Source organism: Panicum virgatum, chromosome 1N, assembly GCF_016808335.1.
Source record: "Panicum virgatum strain AP13 chromosome 1N, P.virgatum_v5, whole genome shotgun sequence".
NCBI classification, from domain to species: domain Eukaryota; kingdom Viridiplantae; phylum Streptophyta; class Magnoliopsida; order Poales; family Poaceae; genus Panicum; species Panicum virgatum.
The window spans coordinates 43,437,076-43,457,676 of NC_053145.1; the positions used below are offsets into that span (position 1 = coordinate 43,437,076).

A 20,601-nucleotide genomic window follows, 5' to 3' on the forward strand; every position below is an offset into this window, starting at 1 on the left:
CGGACGATCTCTACTACGGCTCCGTTTAGTTCCCAAAAATTTTCACCTCGAAAAACATGCCTTTCCCTTTGGACACATATATGGAGCACTAAATGTAATTAAACAATAAAACTAATTACACAATTTGGATGTACACGTCGAGACGAATCTTTTGAGCCTAATTAGTGTATGATTAGTCATAAATGCTACCGTAACCCACATGTGCAAATGATGTGGTTAAATGCCTCAAACGATTCGCCTCGCGATTTACAAGTGAGTACCGAAATTAATTTTTTAATTAGTATTCGAAACGCCCTCCCGATATCTGTTGACGTGGCACACAAAAAAATATTTCGGGAAGGGAACTAAACGCCCCCTACATCAAACACTTCTGCAATTTCTGTTTGTTCTCACACGTAAGGCCCGTGGCTTCTTCAACACGCTCATGTCAGTGTTCACACATGACGCGTCTGCCCTTTTCACTATTCAGCGTAGAAAAAAGAGTCTTCATCCTCCTCCCGGTAATTATTGCTGCTACTGTTGGCCACCTACGACGGCTCCTTTCCCTAGCCTCCTCGAACCCGGCACAACCATTTTCTTGAGCTCCGCTTCGTCTCTGCGCCTTCAGCTCGTCGCCATTGCCGCATAAGCTCATCTGCTCTTCCAAGGTTTCAAATCTTCCAACTACTAAAGCGCGTCTCCCTTCACTGGAAAGGTTGAGTAGTTCTTCCATCAGAAGGTGAGTATTACTGGAAGAGATCTCAAGACATTTGCGCCCTCTGATTTCTAAACATTTCTATTAAACTCATCTTTGGTTTTCAAGGAGTTTCTGTTCACCCGGCAACTGCATCTCAGACATTCGCTTTGCTCTCCCTCCCGGAAGTCACTGGTACGTGTTACATTCGACTTGCCGTAGGTTTCGACGCATTCCTTATCTCTGACCTGTGAAACTCATACATCTATCAACTCAGTAATTCTCAAACTTATTATAATGCTTCCTACCAAATGCTTACAGAGTTCTTCGCATGATATAAAAAGATCTTGCTCTATCTACAAAAAGTTATTTGCGAGAAACTGATTTGATCCTCTTTACTGCTGAGGTACTATTCTCTTTCCCGTTCACCTCTGTCTAGCTTAATCTTAGTATGCCGTATGGGTTGCACTATATTTTGCTACATTTGTACTTCCTATCAAACGAACTACTTCTTGGTATATGCCTTTTACGGCAAGCTCAAATTATAGTACTTAAAAGAACACTTACAAATAAGTCAAACCAATACTCTCTTATCCTAAAATTACACCTCCTGAACTGTACTCAGATGTGATACATTTAAAGTTGTTAGAATGCTTCACAATAGAGAGAATTATATAGACGAAGACTTACGTAGAGGCACACTTCAAATAAGTATTCTAGGAGCACATATTACCCATATTAATGTGCATTGAAGGTACCGTCAGAGGCGTCCTCCCTCTAATGGAAAACTAATATGTATTTAATGGGGCTGCCTTGCACCCTTCGAATTATCTCCGAATAATTATTATTTTACAAATCCAACATTAAAGAATGTGCTTACTTTTACCTTTACCTACGCGGCCTATCCTTCATATAATATCCCAATGAATACAGCATCTGCAAGCGGAGACTAAAATTGCTGGATTGTATCACTGAAATCTACCATTTTATTTGAGTTACTTATTCCTAAGATGAGTGATCCTCATGAACACTCTGGTACGTAATCATATGACCTGCTGCAGATTATATGCGTTTAATCACACTGAATTAACTAAACGTTGTGTGCATGACAGGATTTTTACAGTCGTCCAGCAATAAACGTTCCTGTTCGCAAATCCAATGTAATGTATCTACTGAAATTTCTTAAAAAGAAAGTACACAGAGTAGCTGTAAGTTAATATAAAAATATTAAGCTCCGAACTAAATGATTCACATTTGATTGATTCTAGGTGGCTCTTCCACATATAATCCTGTTGGTTCAGATCCATATGACAATCGTAACAAACGCCGAAAATATATGGCCCAAAAACGACTTGCTCATGAAGGTAATAACATTAACAAACCTTTTTAAGCTTACCTTTCAATTTAATTTCTAAGGAAAAATGGTTTATTTTCCCCTTCTATCTTCCGCCACCAAAAAAAAAACAGCTGCTCGAGTCGTGACCCAAGAATCAATACACTGCGGTCGGTTCCCACAAGAATATATAGATGCTCTAAAAGGTATAGTATAATTTAAGTATGAATAGGTATTTCTATTTTTTTTTTAAAAAAAACTACACTACTTACAACAACAAATCTTTCCTTTTCTAGCATCCTATAAAGACAGGTCATATTATGGTTCGCCAGATTATGAATGCGCACATTGCCATGCTGTGTTCTGGTTCCGTGAACGGGCTATGTTCAGCTCCAGATCTCATTCTAATAAAATTGAATATCATTTATGCTGCAAACAAGGAAAGATACAAATACCAGCTTTTAGACCTAGACCAGAGCCTCTTGCTTCTTTGACTACGCATAATGGAGGTGCTAGATCCAACAAATTCATGAAGAATATACGTCAATACAACTGTTTGTTTGCTTTCACATCTATGGGTGCAAATATTGACCGATCTGTAAATGATGGAAGGGGTCCTCCGATTTTCAAAATCAATGGACAAGTTCACCATCGTATTGGTTCTTTATTGCCTCCTGATGGTAGCGCTCCAAAATTTCTACAACTTTATATCTATGATACTTCTAATGAAGTTTCCAATCGTCTAAAAGCACTACATCCAGATGATGGGTCCTTAGAAACTCTTGATCCAGCTATTATTCAGAGTCTTACTACTATGTTAGACGATCATAATCCTTTTGCTAAAAAATTTAGAATGGCCCGTGATCGACTTGAGTCTAACAGTGAAGATGAATTTATCATAAGGATTATCGGTGCTCAAGAAGGAGATCCTGTTCAATATAACCTCCCTACAACCGATCATCTTGCCATGCTCATTGTTGGAGACTTTTCTTTAGATACATTCAAAACAGATATTATAATCCAAACCAGGTCAGGACAATTGAGACATATATCATCTCTACATCCTGCTTATATGCCTTTGCAATATCCTTTACTGTTTCCTTATGGTGAACGTGGTTTTCAAGTTGGAATTCTTTACAGTGATGCCACTGAACACAGGAAAAAGAAACGCCTTACTGTAACAATGCATGAATATTATCGATATCATTTCCATTACAGGCGCAACCAGCCAAACCCTTACCTAAATTACGGCCTCTTATCAAGCCAAGCTAAGATAGATGCTCGTGCTGCCATTGATGAGAATAGGTTATGGTTTATTCTTAGGAACCAATCTCGTCTACGCATTGAGAGTCTTCAAGGTATAGCAGATGCTGTTGGAAGAGGATGTGTAGATGGAAGTGAAATAGGCAAATTAACTGTCTTGCCTGCTTCCCATACCGGAGGCCGTCGCTATATGGTCCAGAACTACCATGATGGTATGGCAATTTGCAGAGTATTTGGGCCACCTGATTTTTTCGTCACCTTCACGTGCGATGTCAATTGGCCTGAGATTTCACTTGGAATTCTAGAACATGGACAGAAACCTTCAGATAGAGCAGACATAGTTGTACGTGTTTACAATATGAAACTTGAAGAAATGCTATCCGATATAAAGGATGGAAAAGCTTTTGGGCCTGTTGTTGCAGGTACAAAATCTGTAACCTAATACTCACCATTCTCAGTACATTATACTCAATAAACAATTTCTAATTGTTCTTATTTATGACAGTTTTACATACAGTTGAATTCCAGAAACGTGGCCTTCCTCATGCCCATATAATCTTATGGACTTTAGAGGATACAACAAATCCAAATCCATCTATGATTGACAAATTTATTAGTGCTGAAATTCCTGATCCTAAGGAAGACCCACTATTATATGTCCTTGTTGCTGAACACATGATGCATGGTCCTTGTGGAAAGGACAACCCTAAATGTCCTTGTATGAAAAACGGAAAATGTTCAAAGGGGTATCCAAAAAAATATCAAGAAGAAACCACTATTGACGAAAATGGGTTTGTTGTTTACAAACGGCCAAACAACGGCCGCTTTGTACAGAAAGGAAATGTTCGTCTTGACAATAGATGGGTAGTACCCTATAATCCATACCTTCTGAAAAAATTTCAAGCTCACATAAATGTTGAGTGGTGCAACAAGGGCATCTTTATCAAATATCTATTCAAATATGTTACAAAAGGCCCAGATTGCAGCAAAGCATATCTACAAAAAATTAGAAACGGAGAGGAAGTTCCTATTGACGAGGAAACTCAAACCAGAAATGAAGTTAAAGAGTATTTGGATTGCCGCTATATTTGTGAGCAAGAAGCATGCTGGCGTGTCTTTGGTTTTGACATCCATAGACACTATCCTTCTGTCGAAAGGCTTCCTGTACATCTACCAGATGAAAATAATATCTTATACGATGAAAATGCAAACATGTCTGAAATTGTAACCAATGATTTTTTTCGCCGTACAATGCTAACTGAATGGTTCGAATGTAACAAAAACAATCCTTCAGCTAGGGATTTGACATATTTGGAATTCCCAAGCAAGTGGTGTTGGATAAAGGATAAAAGAATATGGGAACCACGTCATTCTGGAAATAAAATAGGCCGTCTGTACTACGTACATCCATCCGTTGGAGAAAGGTACTATCTTAGAATGCTACTCATGACAGTTAAAGGCGCACAAAGCTATGAAGATGTTAGAACATATAACGGGCATACTTACCACACATTTAAAGAAGCTTGTAATGCACGGGGTCTCCTAGGTAATGACCAAGAATGGTACGAAGCATTTGATGAAGCAGCTGCTTGGGCTACTTCTCCTCAGTTAAGACAATTATTCGTTACGATGCTTCTTTTCTGTGAAGTTACTGATGAGTATGCCTTCTTCGAAAAAGTCTGGAGGGTTCTTGCTGATGATATCCAGTATCGCATACGCGAAACTATTGGAAATCCATGTTTTTTCATACCAGAAAAACAACTTAAAGACCTACTACTTGATGACTTATCTACTTTGTTTGAAAAAAACGGCGGTCGTATTAAAGATCATGATCTACCTTCCAAACAAAATAATTCTGCCACAATCTGCGGCAACCGTTTAATAGAGGAAGAGCTCTCCTATAATGGTCCAGAATTGCTACTTGAAGCAGAATCAGATATGTCAAGCCTGAATGATGAGCAATTAAACGCATTTTTCAGCATCACTGAATGTGTGCTCAATGATAAGCCTGGTTTTTTTTTCTTGTCTGGATATGGGGGAACCGGAAAAACTTACCTATGGAATGTTATAGTAAAGTACATAAGAGCTCATCAAAAGATTGTCCTAACTGTTGCTTCTTCCGGCGTTGCTTCCTTATTGCTGCCCGGGGGTCGTACAGCGCACTCGAGATTTAGAATACCCTGTGATTTAGATGAAGGAACTGTTTGTGACATCAAGAGGGGTTCAATGCTAGCCGAATTAATTGAGAAGACATCGCTTGTGATTTGGGATGAGGCTCTAATGACACATCGTATGGCCCTAGAAAGTCTAGATAGGTCATTTCGAGACCTTCTTTCTGCTCATTCAGAGGAGGCAAAAAATATACCATTTGGTGGGAAAGTGGTTGTTTTAGGTGGTGACCCGCGCCAAATACTTCCTGTTATAGAAGGTGGCAGTAGAGAACAAATAGTTAATGCAGCTATTATAAATTCTCCTTTATGGTCATCTGTGACTTTCCTGGAACTACACACTAATATGCGCCTAAAATCGCCAGACCTAGACAAAACAACACTCGAAGAGTTATCTTCTTTCAGTAAATGGATTCTTGATATAGGTGAAGGTAAAATTGAGGCTCATGCTAAAGAAGGTGAAGTTGAGAAAACATGGATTCGAATTCCAGAAGACCTACTCCTCAAGCCATGCGATGAACCGATAACCTCAATTATTAATTTTGTTTATGCTGACTTACCTACAAGATATCTTGATGCTTCCTATTTGAAAGGGCGCGCAATACTCACACCAACTAATGAGTTAGTCGATGAACTTAATAGGCATATTGTAAGCCTTCTACCAGGGAAGGAAAGGCAATATCTTAGTTGCGACAAAATTGTTAGAGCCCCAGGATCTCATGATTCATTTGATTTGTTATACCCAGTTGAATTTCTGAATTCCTTAAATGGAAATAATTTTCCAACCCATGAACTGACACTAAAAGAAGGTCTACCTATAATGCTTCTTCGAAATTTGAATCAATCTATAGGTCTCTGTAATGGAACTCGGCTTGTCGTAACAGGCTTGGGCAGTAAAGTAATCCAAGCTAACATACTCACAGGCACACATGCTGGTCACACAGTGCTAATACCAAGGATTAGTCTAATACTGAAGAATACAAAGTTACCTTTTGTTATGGAGAGGCGGCAGTTCCCTATAAAAATATGCTTTGCAATGACAATAAATAAGAGCCAAGGTCAAACACTGGACACTGTCGGTATCTATCTTAAAAAACCTGTGTTCAGTCACGGGCAACTATATGTAGCTGTTTCGAGAGTCACATCAAAGAACGGACTTAAGATACTTATTGAGGATGATGATGGCCACATCAGTGATACAACTAAAAATGTCGTCTATAATGAAGTCTTCACTTCAATCAGTTCCAAATGAACATTCTGACAGCTTGTATTGCCAGCTTAATAATCAGTTATTTGCTGCCGAAACAGAGGACAACATATTAAACAAAAGAAACAAAGGTGACGTTCTAAACAATTATTAATTTGCCAATTTCCCATTGTTTCCTTCTTACATTCTTAATTACATGTTACTAGCAGCAACAGCTTCTAGATCTTATTTTCCCCTTCAAGCACTACCATTACACTTGAATTTGCATCTAAACTTTCATTGTCTAATATGCAGGACAAAATGTCTTACAGCCCATTGGTTTCACTAACCCCAAAAGATCGGCTGAAAACAATTTTTGTCCGTGTCATACGCAAATGGGAATTTAGAGGCATAAATGATGATGGTCCCCTGCAGCATATAGACCTCATTCTAGCAGATACTCAGGTTATTCCTATGATCTTATTTGCTGATTTGCCACTTAATACTTCAAATAATTTATGTACCTGTGCCTACATTTTTTTTTGACTAAACAAACATCACCAGGGAAGCGCCATTTATGCTGAGATACCACCTACTGAAGCTGAAAAACATGGTCGTATCATACAACCTTGTCAAAATTATATCATGAGCAGGTTCAGAATATGCAATGCCAAAGACTATTACAAATCTGTTCAAGCTCCCTACATGCTTGAATTAACCTGCCATACACGTGTATCACACACTGAAGAGCCTGGTTCATTTCCCAATTATGTATACAACTTGACACCATTTTCTGAACTGCAACAATTCGTTGGTGACAGAAAGAAATTTCATGGTAAGTTGTAAATACGCCTTAAATGAAAGTAGTCTTGGATTTAATAAATCTTGAGCTATAGTGAATCATGTTAAATTGGTCTTTTTTATAGATGTACTCGGAATACTGATTGAGGCCGCTGAACCTGAATGGATATCTTTCTCCAATCAACCTAAACCAAACCTTCGTAGAAATATTTTGCTGCGAGATGCCACGTAAGTCTCTGCTACTCATATCTTTGTATAAACACCAACACAATTCTTTGCTGCATTCACAATTTCCATTCCATCTACTACACTTAGAAATATTTTTTTCTGACAGCGGTAATGAGGTACGAGTTTCTCTATGGGGCCAAAAAGCTTCCGCATTTAACATTGACAATTTAAACGACTCAAGTGGACCTTCACCAACCACAATTCTGTTAACTGGCTGCCTGGTGAAAACATTCCAAGGTATGCTTGTCATTCATGTTCACATTGCCTACTCTACAGAACTCAAAAGTCTTACCTCCAGCTGCATTTCAACAAATAAAAGTGTGGCTTATTTCTGCTTTAGGCCAACTTTATCTGAGCGGCCACTCTGCTTGTCACTGGTATATAAATCCTGAAATTCCTGAATCTGAGACTCTGCTCCAAAGGTGCGATTACATTAATGCCTGTTTAATAGATATTTATTTTGCCCGAAAACATGTGAATGCTCGTCAGTATTGGAATGACAATAGAAATAAATATGCAGTGTCGGGAGCCAAAATATTACAGTTCGAAAGACAGGAACGCCTCTGGAGGATCTTCCAGTTCCTCAGACTCAACAGAACAAAGAACACCTAACTCTTAGGGAGATGCAAGATATTGATCCTTATGAATTCCCAGTAAGTAGCAACATCTTTTTTGTTTTAAAAAACAATCATGCTATGCCGCTGGTGTTATATAAAAATAACCGCATTTGTACATTCTGTCACTTTGGTCTTATGCAGGAAAAAGGTTGTATGTGTACCGTTACTATAACTCGCTTGATAGACGCCTCAACATGGTGGTTCCCTTCATGCAATTTCTGCAACAAGTCATGTAAGCAAGAAGGTTGTGATTTCATCTGTTATGAATGTGGGACTACTAATAAATTTTCTTACAAGTAAGTAGCCACCCCTTTACATTATACCACCATTAAGTTCATCTAATAACGAAATCTTATATGGCTGTGCTTTTCTTATACTTTCAAAAAAGGTACAAGCTAAACTTTATAACCAGTGACGGTACAGAAGAAGCTGAAATGATATGTTTTGGTGAGATCGGCCGTCGGATTGTAGGAAAGCCAGTCGAAACAGTTATGCGCACCCCAAAAGGAAATGATTTACTACCTCTAGATGTCGCCGGCATTGTCTCTTCCAAATTCACATTTACTGTATTAATGACTGAAAAGAGCTATCGGGTGCCGAAGAAAAGTTATCGAATAACTTCAATTGTTACCGCCTATGGAAAGCAAAAGATCACACCAAGCCTCTCTCAGAATGCTCCACAATCATCTCAGGACATAGGAACATCTGATAAAGAAATTGCCAAAGTAGAAACTATCTCTGCAGCAAGTTGTCCTTCAAGCAGTCAGCTGTATGGTCTCCTTACTCCCACAAAGACGCTCCCTATACAATCCATGCACTTACAGACACCAGAAAAAAGTGTCCTACTATCTTCCAAGGATGCTGATGTACAAGTTGTAGAGTACGTCTCATATACTACTTCATTAATTCTTATGCCGTAAATTTCTTGCCACTAATTAGTTTGTACCACTGCTACCATCTAATTTTTTATCCCTGCACATAGGGATGCTGAAGCAACAAATAAATCTGCAAAAAAACGTCTGTACACGTCTGTTATGGAGGCAGAAAAGGTAAGAAAATCCTCGCCTTGAACATTGTAATACCTATCAGTTCTTTATAACCCATGTATCATGGCCATGATATTTACATTTCTATCATTTGTAGTCCAAAGTTCCAAATAAGTCGTCAGACAAAGACATGCCTGATATACCAACTGAACTTGCCAAAAATGATGCCGCCATTCCAAGTCTATCTACAAAGTGAGCATGCTCTTTTCCAAAGCAAACCATCCAACTTTATTATACATATATCCATCGATTGCATTTCTTCTTCTCTGCTAAAATTACTTAAACATTTAGGATGGCTGAAAAACAAGAGCCAATCAATCAGGAAAAGGCAATTTATGGCAAAGGAACAAAATCCAGCAAGAAATGATGACTGCTGAGGTATTAAATTAAGCCCTCATGTTTTTTCGAAACCAACCCGCGGTCCGCGGTTAAAAAATCGCTCCCCCCTCTCGTCCCGTTTCACGGTGGAAAAAAAAATCTCTCTTCCTGCGCCCTCCTCCCTCCTCGCTTGGCGGCGCTGGCGGAGTCCTCCACGGGGCCACGGCGGCGGCGGCCATGGCGCGTCCGCTGCTCCTTCCCCTTCTCCTCCGCCGCCCGGACGACTCCTCAACAACATTTCTTATCATTCTACAAATTGAATTTGTATACTTATATTATTTTCTCTCGTAAATGCAGCCTTTTGTCAACCTGCTCAGCTACATCAGCCTACAAGGATGCTGCTCACAAAACAGCTCAAACTATCTGATGAAACGTTGTTTACTATAACAACTGAACTTGAGCTGGGTTGCAATAACTGTCTGCATCACTTATGAAGTATGCAAACGACTATTAGAACTACTATTAATATGTATGTGCTGTCCAGTAATAGAAATCAGTAGTTATGTCTGTATGCTCAAGAACTCTATAACTATGTTGCCTAAGTCTATGTATCTTGAACATTTATCCTCTGCGTGAGAAATCTTAGCTTGTGTTCCAATCAAAAATGTCTTGCAACACAAATCCTTGGTGGGAAAAAAATGGATATGCCCAAGTCTACATAAACAACCAAAAAATTGTTTAAAAAGATATCGAACGTAGTATATATTTACAATTCAGGCCCATTTGCTTGGCAAGCCCAATACATAGCACCTCCGTGGGCCGTTTACCAAGTCATACTGTGCATAAAAAAATAACTCTACCGCCTATCGATTATTGTGAGTATAAACAAAAAAACTAACATAAAATTTACAATATCCTTCATCACACTTCCCCGCTAAAAAGAAAATCTGTTTAACAATCTGTTCTATTTCTCTTCTTTTCGATAAAATCGAACACTGTTCATAAGTACAGATCAGGCCTATTCTCTTGCTAAGCCCAATATGTAGCACCTCGGTGGGCCGTTCACCAAAACAGACTCCAAATATATTAAAAAAAAACTCTACCAACTATTGATTATTGTGGGTACAACAACCAATTTAAAAACACAAATATATACGGCTGATATAACATCTACTAAACAAAAAGTTACACAACGTTTACAGGCTCGCGCGCGATAGCGCGCGTCAAGCACTAGTGTAGTAGCATGTTTTGTCCCTTTCCTTGTCACCCTGGCAACTAGTCTCTGCCCAAACTCACGGCTACCATCGAGCCTTGCCTCGCCACGCCGCACCCCACCTGAACCTTGGTCCCGCTCCGAGCATTGCCCTGCCATTGCTATTGCCTGGGCTTCCGCCACCGCCGTGCCACGGCCTCACCACGCTGCGGTGACCATGCACAGCACCTAAGCCCGTGCGCGAGCCCTGCACCACGTGAGGCCATGCCGAGGTCGCTACTGTGGAGATCGTGACTGCCTCAACCTCGTCTGGACCCACGCGGGCCTCGTTCGTGCTGCAGTTGTGGCTTTGCCATGGACTCATGCGTGTGTGCGTTGTCCTACCGCCGAGCCTTCGGCTCTATTGACATCTAAAATTAGCATCAACCGGTCTTACCGAGCGGTCTGACCGGTCGAGGCACTGTGGCCTGTCTGGCAGAGACCGACCAGTCTGACCGGTCTAGGAGGACTCCGAGTCAATTAAGGATTTTTGTAGATCTAGATCTATAATAGGGATTCCTTGCGGGATAAGTCCACCCCACTCTATAAATATAAATGGTCACGGCCGATTGAGAATATCCAATCAAACAAATTAATACAAACTCTATTTTTTATCCTCTTTACTTTTTCTCTAAACCCTAGCTTTTCCAACCCTCATCTGCTGTTCTTCCTTCGTCTCCGCGACGTCTGAAGGCGTTCTAGGTGGCCTGCCGATCCTAGAACAACCCTACGTGCGCCTGCCCTGACGGGGTCCCTCCCGGGCTAGCGTTCGCAGATCGTCGCCGTTTTAACCCGGCGACCGGTCTGACCGGTCCCTTAGACCGGTCTGACCGCTCGACGCAGGAGGTGCTGCATTGAGCTCCTCCTCGCACCGCACAATCTAGCGTGTTCGTGTGTTGACCCGTAAATGGCGTCAACATACTTTTTTGGTGACTCCGCTGGGGAAGAAAGATCTTGGTTAGCAAAACCGATCTAATCTACCCCGAAGAAGATGGGATCTATTACCGATATCAACAAGAACAACAACATCCCTGCGACGTACGAGCATCTTCCTGAGGACGTCCGTCTAGTACTGGAGGAGCGCAAGAAGAAGCGTGATGAAGAAGATCTGTTAGCGGCGCTTGCGAGCATCAAGGTCGATCGATGAGGCAAGGTCACCAAGATCAAGGAGATCGACTTCGCTTCTGCCTCCACGGATGCATCTATTGAGGTAACACCTGCTGCAAGTGCTCCATCTACTGGTGTTACTATGGAACAGATTCAGAAATTGCTAGCTGAGCGTGATGTTTATTGGGTTAAATGCTTAACTCTAAGGAAAGAAAATCGTCTGGTAAGAAACCAAAAACAACCGATGAACCTCCATCTGTTTCTACTTCTGAATTTTATGTTCCTCAACCATCGGCAGCATCTCCTGTGAGTCAACCTCAATATGGGATGCCGATGAATTATTTCAGTGGTCAGACTGTGACACACACATACACTGAACCTATTATGAGTATTCCTGGTTCGGCCAACATTAGCCGAACAAACAAGCTTGTTTCGTGTGTGCCACCAGAACCCCCCAAGAACTCAGTGCCGCATATCGGTCCTATGTCCGATGAGATGTTTGACCGATATGTACATCACTGGCAAAATCGGCAGAGATCGGTCAGACCGAGTTACTAGCCTGGTCAGACCGGTTCCCCCCGACCAGTCTGATCGGTCCATCCGGTCAGCTTGTTCCAAACCAGCGTGACGTATCTACATCCACATAGCCAAATTCTTCGAACAATTTTGACAAAGCGCTTGCTGATTATAAGAATGATTTAGCTAATTTGCTTAGACAAAGTTTTGGAGTGGATGTTAGAAGCAAAACCCGCACATACGAAAAGTTGTATCCTACTTCATTTGATTCGGTTGCATACCCTGCTGGTTTTAGGTTGCCTGGATTTGTTAAATTCAGTAGGAAAGATACTAGGAGCACTTTTGAACATATTAGTCAGTATATTTCCCAATTAGTAGAAGCTGGTTCTATAAATAAGTTGAAAGTACGCTTGTTTTCTTTATCTTTAACTGGAACCACTTTCTCATGGTTTTTTTCTTTGGCACCTAATTCCATTGGCTCATGGGAACAATTAGAGCAAAAGTTCCATGAGCACTTTTTCTGTGGGCATGATGAGTATAAATTGTCTCACTTGACATCGTTTAGACAGTCGCGTGGTGAATCTGTCAATGATTACATAAGACGATTCCGTGATACAAAAAACCGATGCTTCAATGTGAATATTGCAGAAAAAGATTTAGCTGATTTAGCTTTTAGTGGCTTGCACTCTCATATTAAAGAAGATTAGAGGGCTATGATTTCTTTACTGCCATTCAGGTGCATCAGAGAGCTTTGGCTATAGAAAGCCTAAGGAAAGAGTCTCAAGAATCCCATAGGCATCATCATTCTAGTGTGCATGCTTTAGATTGTACTTCATATTGTTCGGACGATGAGTCTAATGATGTATGTGCTGCTGAGTTTGCTTGTTCTGCTCTTAAGCCGATTCACAAAAATCGACAAGATGAAAAATTTACTTTTGATGTATCCAAATGCGAAAGAATATTAGATGAGTTATATAGGATTGGATACATCAAGATGTCACATACTGTACCACCGATTGAGGAGTTGAAGCGGCGAGCATATTGTAAATTTCATAATACTTTCTCACATGCCACCAATGATTGTAATGTATTGCCCATGCAAATTCAATCGGCCATTAATGAAGGACGATTGGTTATTCCTACTATGTAGGTTGATCAAAATTCTTTCCCGGTGCATATGTTGGAATTGAATAATCCTAAAGTACTAGTTCGGCCGAGTCAAGCCGAATCAACCAAGGGGAAGAATGTGGTCATTGGTGATGAAAGACCTGAGAAGAAGCTGACATCGAAGACCCCTCAAGGTGCAAAAACACTCGGGGGGCAAGACAAGAAGAAGAAGGCTGACATCAAGTCGACCGGTCTGACTGGCCACAGTGGCGGTCTAACCGGTGCGCCCAGTGAATCTGAGAATTCCTCCAGAAACAAAACAAGGCCGAGTTTTAAGGAACTCTTGGCCAAATATGAGAAGGAGGGGATTGCTCAGAGACAGAAGGGACGACCAAGCAAGGACAAGGATACAAAGCCCTTATTGAAGCATTAGGAGCAATTGGGTTCTCATCCAAGACAAGGTGATTATACGCCATCCAATGGACCGATTACTCCGTGGTATTGCTGGTTTCCTTACTCTTATATGCCCATAGATTATAGTAGGATTCATATGCAATCATATTATATTCAATATCCTCCTATGTATCCAAATTATGCTTTACCACAAAGATCGGTTGTTTCTAGCAACAATCTGGTCAAAAAGGATATTGATTGTAGCAAAGTGGATGAGAAAGGTGCAAAGCAAGATTCAAAGTATTTACAACCAAGGTGGTGTCCCTCAGGCTTGTCTCATACTCAGAAGCAAAGACTGCAATGTATGCGCAAGAAAGAGGCAATGGAGCAACAAGTGGAGGCCGTGTCAAAGACTTTAGCAATCACGAAGGAAGTGTGGCAGCTGAAACAGGTTGTTTCCACATCAACTTGATTAGAGCAAGTTATGGCCGATAGTTATTTATCGCCCTTAGCACAAATAATGGCCAATGTAATGATAATCATCGCCCTTAGACAATTTTGGCTCAGAAGAATATTTTTTGGCAAGCAAGCTTTACCAAAAAATAGAAAAAATAGGGGGCATATCTTGACAGCCAAAATTGGCATCAACCGATCTGACCGGTCCTACCGAGCGGTCTTACCGGTCGAGGCACTGTGGCCTGTCTGGCAGAGACCGACCGGTCTGACCGGTCTAGGAGGAATCCTAGTCAATTAAGGATTTTTGTAGATCTAGATCTATAATAGAGATTCCTTGCAGGATAATTCCACCCCACCCTATAAATATAAAGGGTCACGGCCGATTGAAAATATCCAATCGAATAAATCAATACAAACTCTACTTTTTATCCTCTTTACCTTTTCTCCAAACCCTAGCTTTTCCAACCCTCATCTGCTGTTTTTTCCTTCGTCTCCGCGACATCTGAAGGCGTTTTAGGTGGCCTGCCGATCCTAGAACAACCCTACGTGCGCCTGCCCTGACGGGCCCCTCTCGGGCTAGCGTTCGCAGGTAGTCGCCGTTTTAACCCAGCGACCGGTCTGATCGGTCCCTTAGACCGGTCTGACCGCTCCACGCAGGAGGCACTGCATCGAGCTCCTCCTCGCACCGCACGATCTAGCACGTTCGTGTGTTGACCCATAAAAGGCGTCAACATATTTTTTGAGTGTTCGTGCGCTGCCTACGCCGTCATCGAGCCTTGTTTCGCCACGACCTTGTCCTACCTGTTGTTGACACCAAATTTTGGCACGTGTCAAGTAGGCATGTTGCGGAGGAGAAATGGTTATGCATTGTATGATCGGTGGATTTGGAGAGGTGATCATGCGCCACGGTCAAAGATCCTGCTGACCGAAGGGGTAGAAGTTGACCAGATATTTTGGCTTCGGTTTGGCAAGAGTTATCTTATTTTTAGAATAGTTTTTATTCCTTAAGATATAATCGTGCTTTGTCGTGATCGGCTAGGATTGTGTTAGCGTGGGGTATAAATATGAGCCCCCGGCTATTGTAAAGATTAATACACATCCAAAAAAAACAAACTTTACTACTTGCAATTTACTTTCTCGTCGACGGCTTTGCCATCTTTTCCTCTTCTCGAGTTCTTTCAAGCTGATCAAGGACGCCTCATATTCGAGCGATTTGGTTTGCTGGTATGTCTTCGTTTACCGAATAAATATGAGCTTTAGCTTCTGGGCGCATCGCTGTGGCTTCGTTCAGATCTATTCAAAATTTATCGAATTTATTTAAGGTTTGATCTCGGGCGCATCACTATTTTCTCATTTAGATTCATTCACAAACCACCCGGCTTAGTGATCTGTTTAATCGGCTATAAGCTCCTTGTTTATCACAATAAACCTTGTAAAGCCGATTAGATTGAATCATAAGCTTAGCTTTGTCCAGATCCATATATTCGTGGGTTTGTACACTGTTACCTGGCATGTGTCGGCTTTAGATCTAGCCGTCTAGTTGCTTATCGACATCGGAAGCTCATTGCCGATCTCTTGTAGATTGTTTTTATTACATGCTCATCATACCCGATCTTTTGTCATCTTCTATATCGGCAGGGCCTTGCCGATACCCCGCGTAAGAGTAATTCAGAAATCCAGCCGATACACTCTTGAATTTGACGGTTTGCTGTTTCCTCGTCAATTTATAGGTCAAATTGACTGGCACGCCTTGGTTCAAATCTAGTACAGTCCGGGCTTGGCGTACGGGGCTCCTGGGCTTGGTGTGTGATCATCTCGCGTCGATACATCTTTTGGCACGCCCGGTGGGACCAGAAACATCAAGATGTCAGCCGACGGGAAAGCAGAGGTTTCCGAGTAGAACCAGATCCCGATCGACAAGGATAAGCTGAAGGAAGAATAAAAGGCAACACTCCAGGTGGTCGTAGAAGCTTCCGAGCGATAGTGCCTCTTATCCTACAGCACCAACAGGAGTGGAGAGGTAATCAAAAAGTATGATTTTCCTACTCTTCCACCCTACAATGAGTCACAGAAGGAGGACAAGATGATACATCAGATGAATTAGGCGATCGGACACGCTTTTGTGAATTATGCTTCGATCATAGCCAACTATGTCCACAATGCTGTGCACAAGACGCTACAAGATAGGGGAACACCTGACTTTGTGGGACCGGCTTATCATCAGGCCAGTCTGATGGTCTTTTCTCCTACTGGATTGGCTACTAGTAATTCACAGATTCATCCTCAAGCTCGAGCAGATAAGGGTGTTATAGATGCATAGCCGAATAGTACTGTAGCGTCAACTCAGTTTACTCCTGTGTACACCAATTCTATGCCAATGGCTACATATGCACAGGGAAGCTTCATGTCAGGATACCCAGCTGGTTGGGATCCTACTACTGGACTTGGTATGCCTCCAGAATACATGATTCCATTTCCAACAGGGCAGCCAAGTACATTGGCTTCTCAGCCGATGAATCAGCAAGTCAATGCGTCGGTTCCACAGCCGACCCAGCCTCAAGATACCGCACCAGCTTCACAACCAGTGGTTATACCTACGTCAGTACATTCGCCAGCGAGCCCAAGCAACATGTCGGCCCATGGCCCACGCCTCAACAACAAAATCTGGCAATGATACTGCAGCCCAAGTCACCTACAGAAGTTCTAGCAAACAGGATTCCCCATGCCAATGGAGTCACCTGGGTTTTCCATGATCTTGCAACTGGTTTTGTGCATCAAATGAACGTGCCTCCTGTAGCACAGCAATAGCCTAGTCAGAGGACAACGCAGAGCAATCATGGTAATGAGATGGTGCTCTACCAATCACCATCCAATCAACCCCCTCAGCAAGTCACACAGACTGCATCGGCTGCTCAGCCGATGACCACACCAAATGTCCAGCCAGCATCGACAGCCTTGCCGTTGACTCCACCAGCACCACAGGTAGCATCAGCTGGTTGAAGCGTGCCCTCATAAGAGGTGACACAAATGTGATACAAATATCAGTACCAGGAGGCTGATAACACATTTATTACATCAGATGGCACATCATCGTACAACTCTACGCGGTAATGGGCAATGAAGCGCCACTATCGCGAGGATAACAACTACAACCCAAACAAGAATGTCAACTACGAAGAGGTTATCAGAGTCTTGCGCCATACGAAGCTTCCTGCGGGTGACCCTATCCACAGGCAAGGTTGGGTGCAGAGCGGAACCCCTACTCAACGTTCTCGGGCCTGATTCTATGATTCAATCTAAGGCTCGGGGGCTACTCCATATGGAGCGCGAGTACTTCGCGCACCATATATGATCAAGATTTCAGGGCATGAGCACCTCACAGCCTTGAAGCAAACGGAAGTACTTGAAGGACTACTCGACGTATCTGGAGGAAGAATCAGGAGCAACCAGAAGGATGTTCTGACTACTCAAAGTACTCGAAGACGCCCAGCCAAGTACTCGACGCCTACAGGACTCGGCTACGAAGAGCTCGGGGCTTGTCAGACCCGGGGCAGCGGGACTGCTTACAGACATAGAATGTTCTAGAGTAAGGGATAGCTCATGGATGTCCCTTACCTCTTTTGTAACTACCCGAATAGGCGTAGAACTAGCTGCAGTGCAAGGAGACTACCCGATCGTGTTGTAGAGGGACTCCGACTGTACTCAGCTAGGACTTTCCATGTAAACTCTGTCCCCACGGATATATAAGGGCGGGCAGGGACCCCCTCCAAACAATCATCTACACCTAAGGCAAGACAAACCACCACACAGGACGTAGGGTATTACGCAACTCGCGTCCCGAACCTGTCTAAATTTTTGTGTTCCTTGCACCATTGAGTTCCAGAACCGCCGATCCCTACCTACAAACCCTACTGCTAAGGGTATCCCTGAGCAGGCTTGGCGGTAAACACCGACAAGATGTTTGCATCTCTGTTGGGCTCAAAGGTTGAACGGTGGACGGTCTACCCCTGGGCCGCGGACAGTCCGCTGGTCATTGCTGAAAAACGTCTCCTCTCTGGTGGTCAGAAAAGTTGTACTGCGGACGGTCCGCCCCTAGGGTGCAGACGGTCCGCCAGGGCTCCAAAGGTCACTTCTGGCACACAATCATTGCACTCTGACTCATTGGTTTTGAACGGCGGACAGTCCGGTTTTTAAAAAACCGCGGACGGTCCGCGATTACGCAGAGTAGAGTGTAATGACTAGTTTTTTAGGGGAATTCTATATATATCCCATGCCCGGCCATGGGAGGGCTCTCTTGGCCACTTTGAAAGCTTTCTTGACACATTTGGGCTGGTCTTCCGCTCTCTCACATGTTATTTGCTTAGGGATTGCATTCTTGTGAGTGTGAAAGCTTCCTAGTGCATTGCATCAAGAGTTTGAGCTTTGTGGCACTAGGAAAACTTCAAGCAAGCATCATCGATTTGTTACTCTTGGGAGTTGCCGCTCCCTAGATGGCTTGGAGGAGTTGATTTTGTGGAGCCTTCCAAGGAGATTGTTGAGGAGCCCCAAAATTGGTTGTGAGAGTTTCTTGTGCTTACCTCGCCGGAGCGGTGAAGCGCAACTCTAGTAAAATCGAGGTTTGGAGAGGTTCATTGATTCAAGCCGGCTCAAGCTCTTGATATAGGAGCTAGGGTGCCGCTGACCCGTAGCCCGGCCTGTCAACCTTAGAGAGAGGGAGCCAATTTGGACCATAGCCCAAGTCAAGAAACCCGAAAACTTCGAACCAAACCCCAAGCCGAGCCTGCGTGCCAAGCCAAGCCTCTTAGGTTGAACAAGCCGATCTGGCGAGTTTCAGCCAATAACCAAACCACCATTTTCCTTTTGTCATCCCTAGTCTGATGAGTGGGACCCACCTATCGGTGGCATAGTGCCACTGACATGTGGACCCATCACTGGCCTGCGAACCCCACGTTAACCCTTGATCGTTGATCAAGTCAATGCTGACGTCAGCACGACACACAGGTAACGTCATCCGTGGACTAACCACACGCTGGCGTTACGATGACATTAGCATGACACATGGCATGCCCACAGGCTGCCACATGGCTAACTTTGTGATTTTCTTTTTTTATTATCATTTATTAATTTCAAAAATGATTTAATCTTAGAAAATTTATAATAAATTAACAAAACCTCTGAAAATTATGAAACTAGTTTCATAATTCTTCTAAAATCATGGTCTACCCACTAGAATAGGTGTTGCCTTGATATGGATCTTATTTAGGCTGATTTGTGCATTTTTGCACTTTGGTCCCTATGTTTCTACATAATTATGATTGGCCCCCATCAGAACGATCCAGATGCCTAGAGGACTCAAGAGGACTTCTCAGACACCCAGAAGACCCAGGAGGACTTCTCCGATGTCGAGGAGATCTAGAAGGATGTCCCAAACGACCAGAGGTCCTTGAAAGCTCAGGAAGACTACGAGGACTTGCCAGGTTTACGCCCATCTCTAATCTTGGATACCCATATACATCACATGCTAGTTACGCTACCGCTTTATTTACTAGTATAATGGGTTGAACCTGCATGGCCTACTTTACTGCATATTCCTTGATTACCTACTCTACCATTTATGAATGGTTGAGCTATCTTGCCTTCCTTTGCATGTGTATTTGCGGGACACCATGATATATTCTTGGTGTGAGTGAAGATACTTTGAGGAGTTGGTGACTAGGGCATTTAGTGGGAGCGAGCAACTTAACCTGATCGTTCGATTGGGGGCTTGGGCGTGTGTTGGGCACGCCCTATGGAGTACCTGTTGCAGGTACATGTTTCCTTCAAGAAACCGATCCTTCGGGATCTTTGAGGGACTGGAGGAGGTTTGGAGGGGTGATACATGTGATGGGTGCCAATCGCGGACCATTGCGGTGGAGACGCATAGGAGCCGAAGACGCTCACTTCGGCAAGTAAGGATTGAGTTAGCTGGACCTGGTGAAGGAACTTTATCAAACTTGCACACCACTTATCCTATATGTGGAGGGATCCGGTCCGAGCTAGCTACGCGCGGCACCAAGCCTGCAAGAGGATAGAGTATCAGTGGAGGGGGAGGTCCAGTATTGGCATGAAGTGGTACTAGTTCTCACGAGCCCCGACAC

At 42.8% G+C, this 20,601-nt stretch overlaps 1 protein-coding gene across 4 annotated transcripts; it reads left to right on the plus strand.

Annotated features, from left to right (window-relative positions):
* The first annotated feature begins 539 nt into the window (after window positions 1-539).
* LOC120655959 (replication protein A 70 kDa DNA-binding subunit B-like) lies at window positions 540-10,291 on the plus strand. Of its 4 annotated transcripts, none has more exons than XM_039933948.1 (16): window positions 540-718; window positions 803-868; window positions 995-1,079; window positions 6,715-6,775; window positions 6,939-7,088; window positions 7,188-7,458; window positions 7,550-7,652; window positions 7,759-7,889; window positions 7,993-8,074; window positions 8,173-8,305; window positions 8,411-8,565; window positions 8,658-9,149; window positions 9,252-9,318; window positions 9,413-9,507; window positions 9,607-9,693; window positions 9,991-10,291. In XM_039933948.1, the coding sequence occupies exons 5-15, from the start codon at window positions 6,945-6,947 to the stop codon at window positions 9,680-9,682; spliced, it is 1,749 nt and encodes a 582-aa protein (XP_039789882.1). In that variant the 5' UTR covers window positions 540-718; window positions 803-868; window positions 995-1,079; window positions 6,715-6,775; window positions 6,939-6,944; the 3' UTR covers window positions 9,683-9,693; window positions 9,991-10,291. The 4 variants fall into 4 exon arrangements, with proteins under 4 accessions (XP_039789882.1, XP_039789884.1, XP_039789881.1 ...); XM_039933950.1 differs by having other exon boundaries at window positions 6,956-7,088; XM_039933947.1 differs by lacking the exon at window positions 6,715-6,775.
* Window positions 10,292-20,601: the final 10,310 nt, after the last annotated feature.

Coding starts and splice junctions, on each gene's coding strand:
- LOC120655959 (XM_039933948.1), top strand. CDS start 6,945: ATGTCTTACAGCCCATTGGTTTCACTAACCCCAAAAGATCGGCTGAAA. Junction 7,089..7,187: donor TCATTCTAGCAGATACTCAG/GTTATTCCTATG, acceptor AAACATCACCAG/GGAAGCGCCATTTATGCTGA. Junction 8,306..8,410: donor TTGATCCTTATGAATTCCCA/GTAAGTAGCAAC, acceptor GGTCTTATGCAG/GAAAAAGGTTGTATGTGTAC.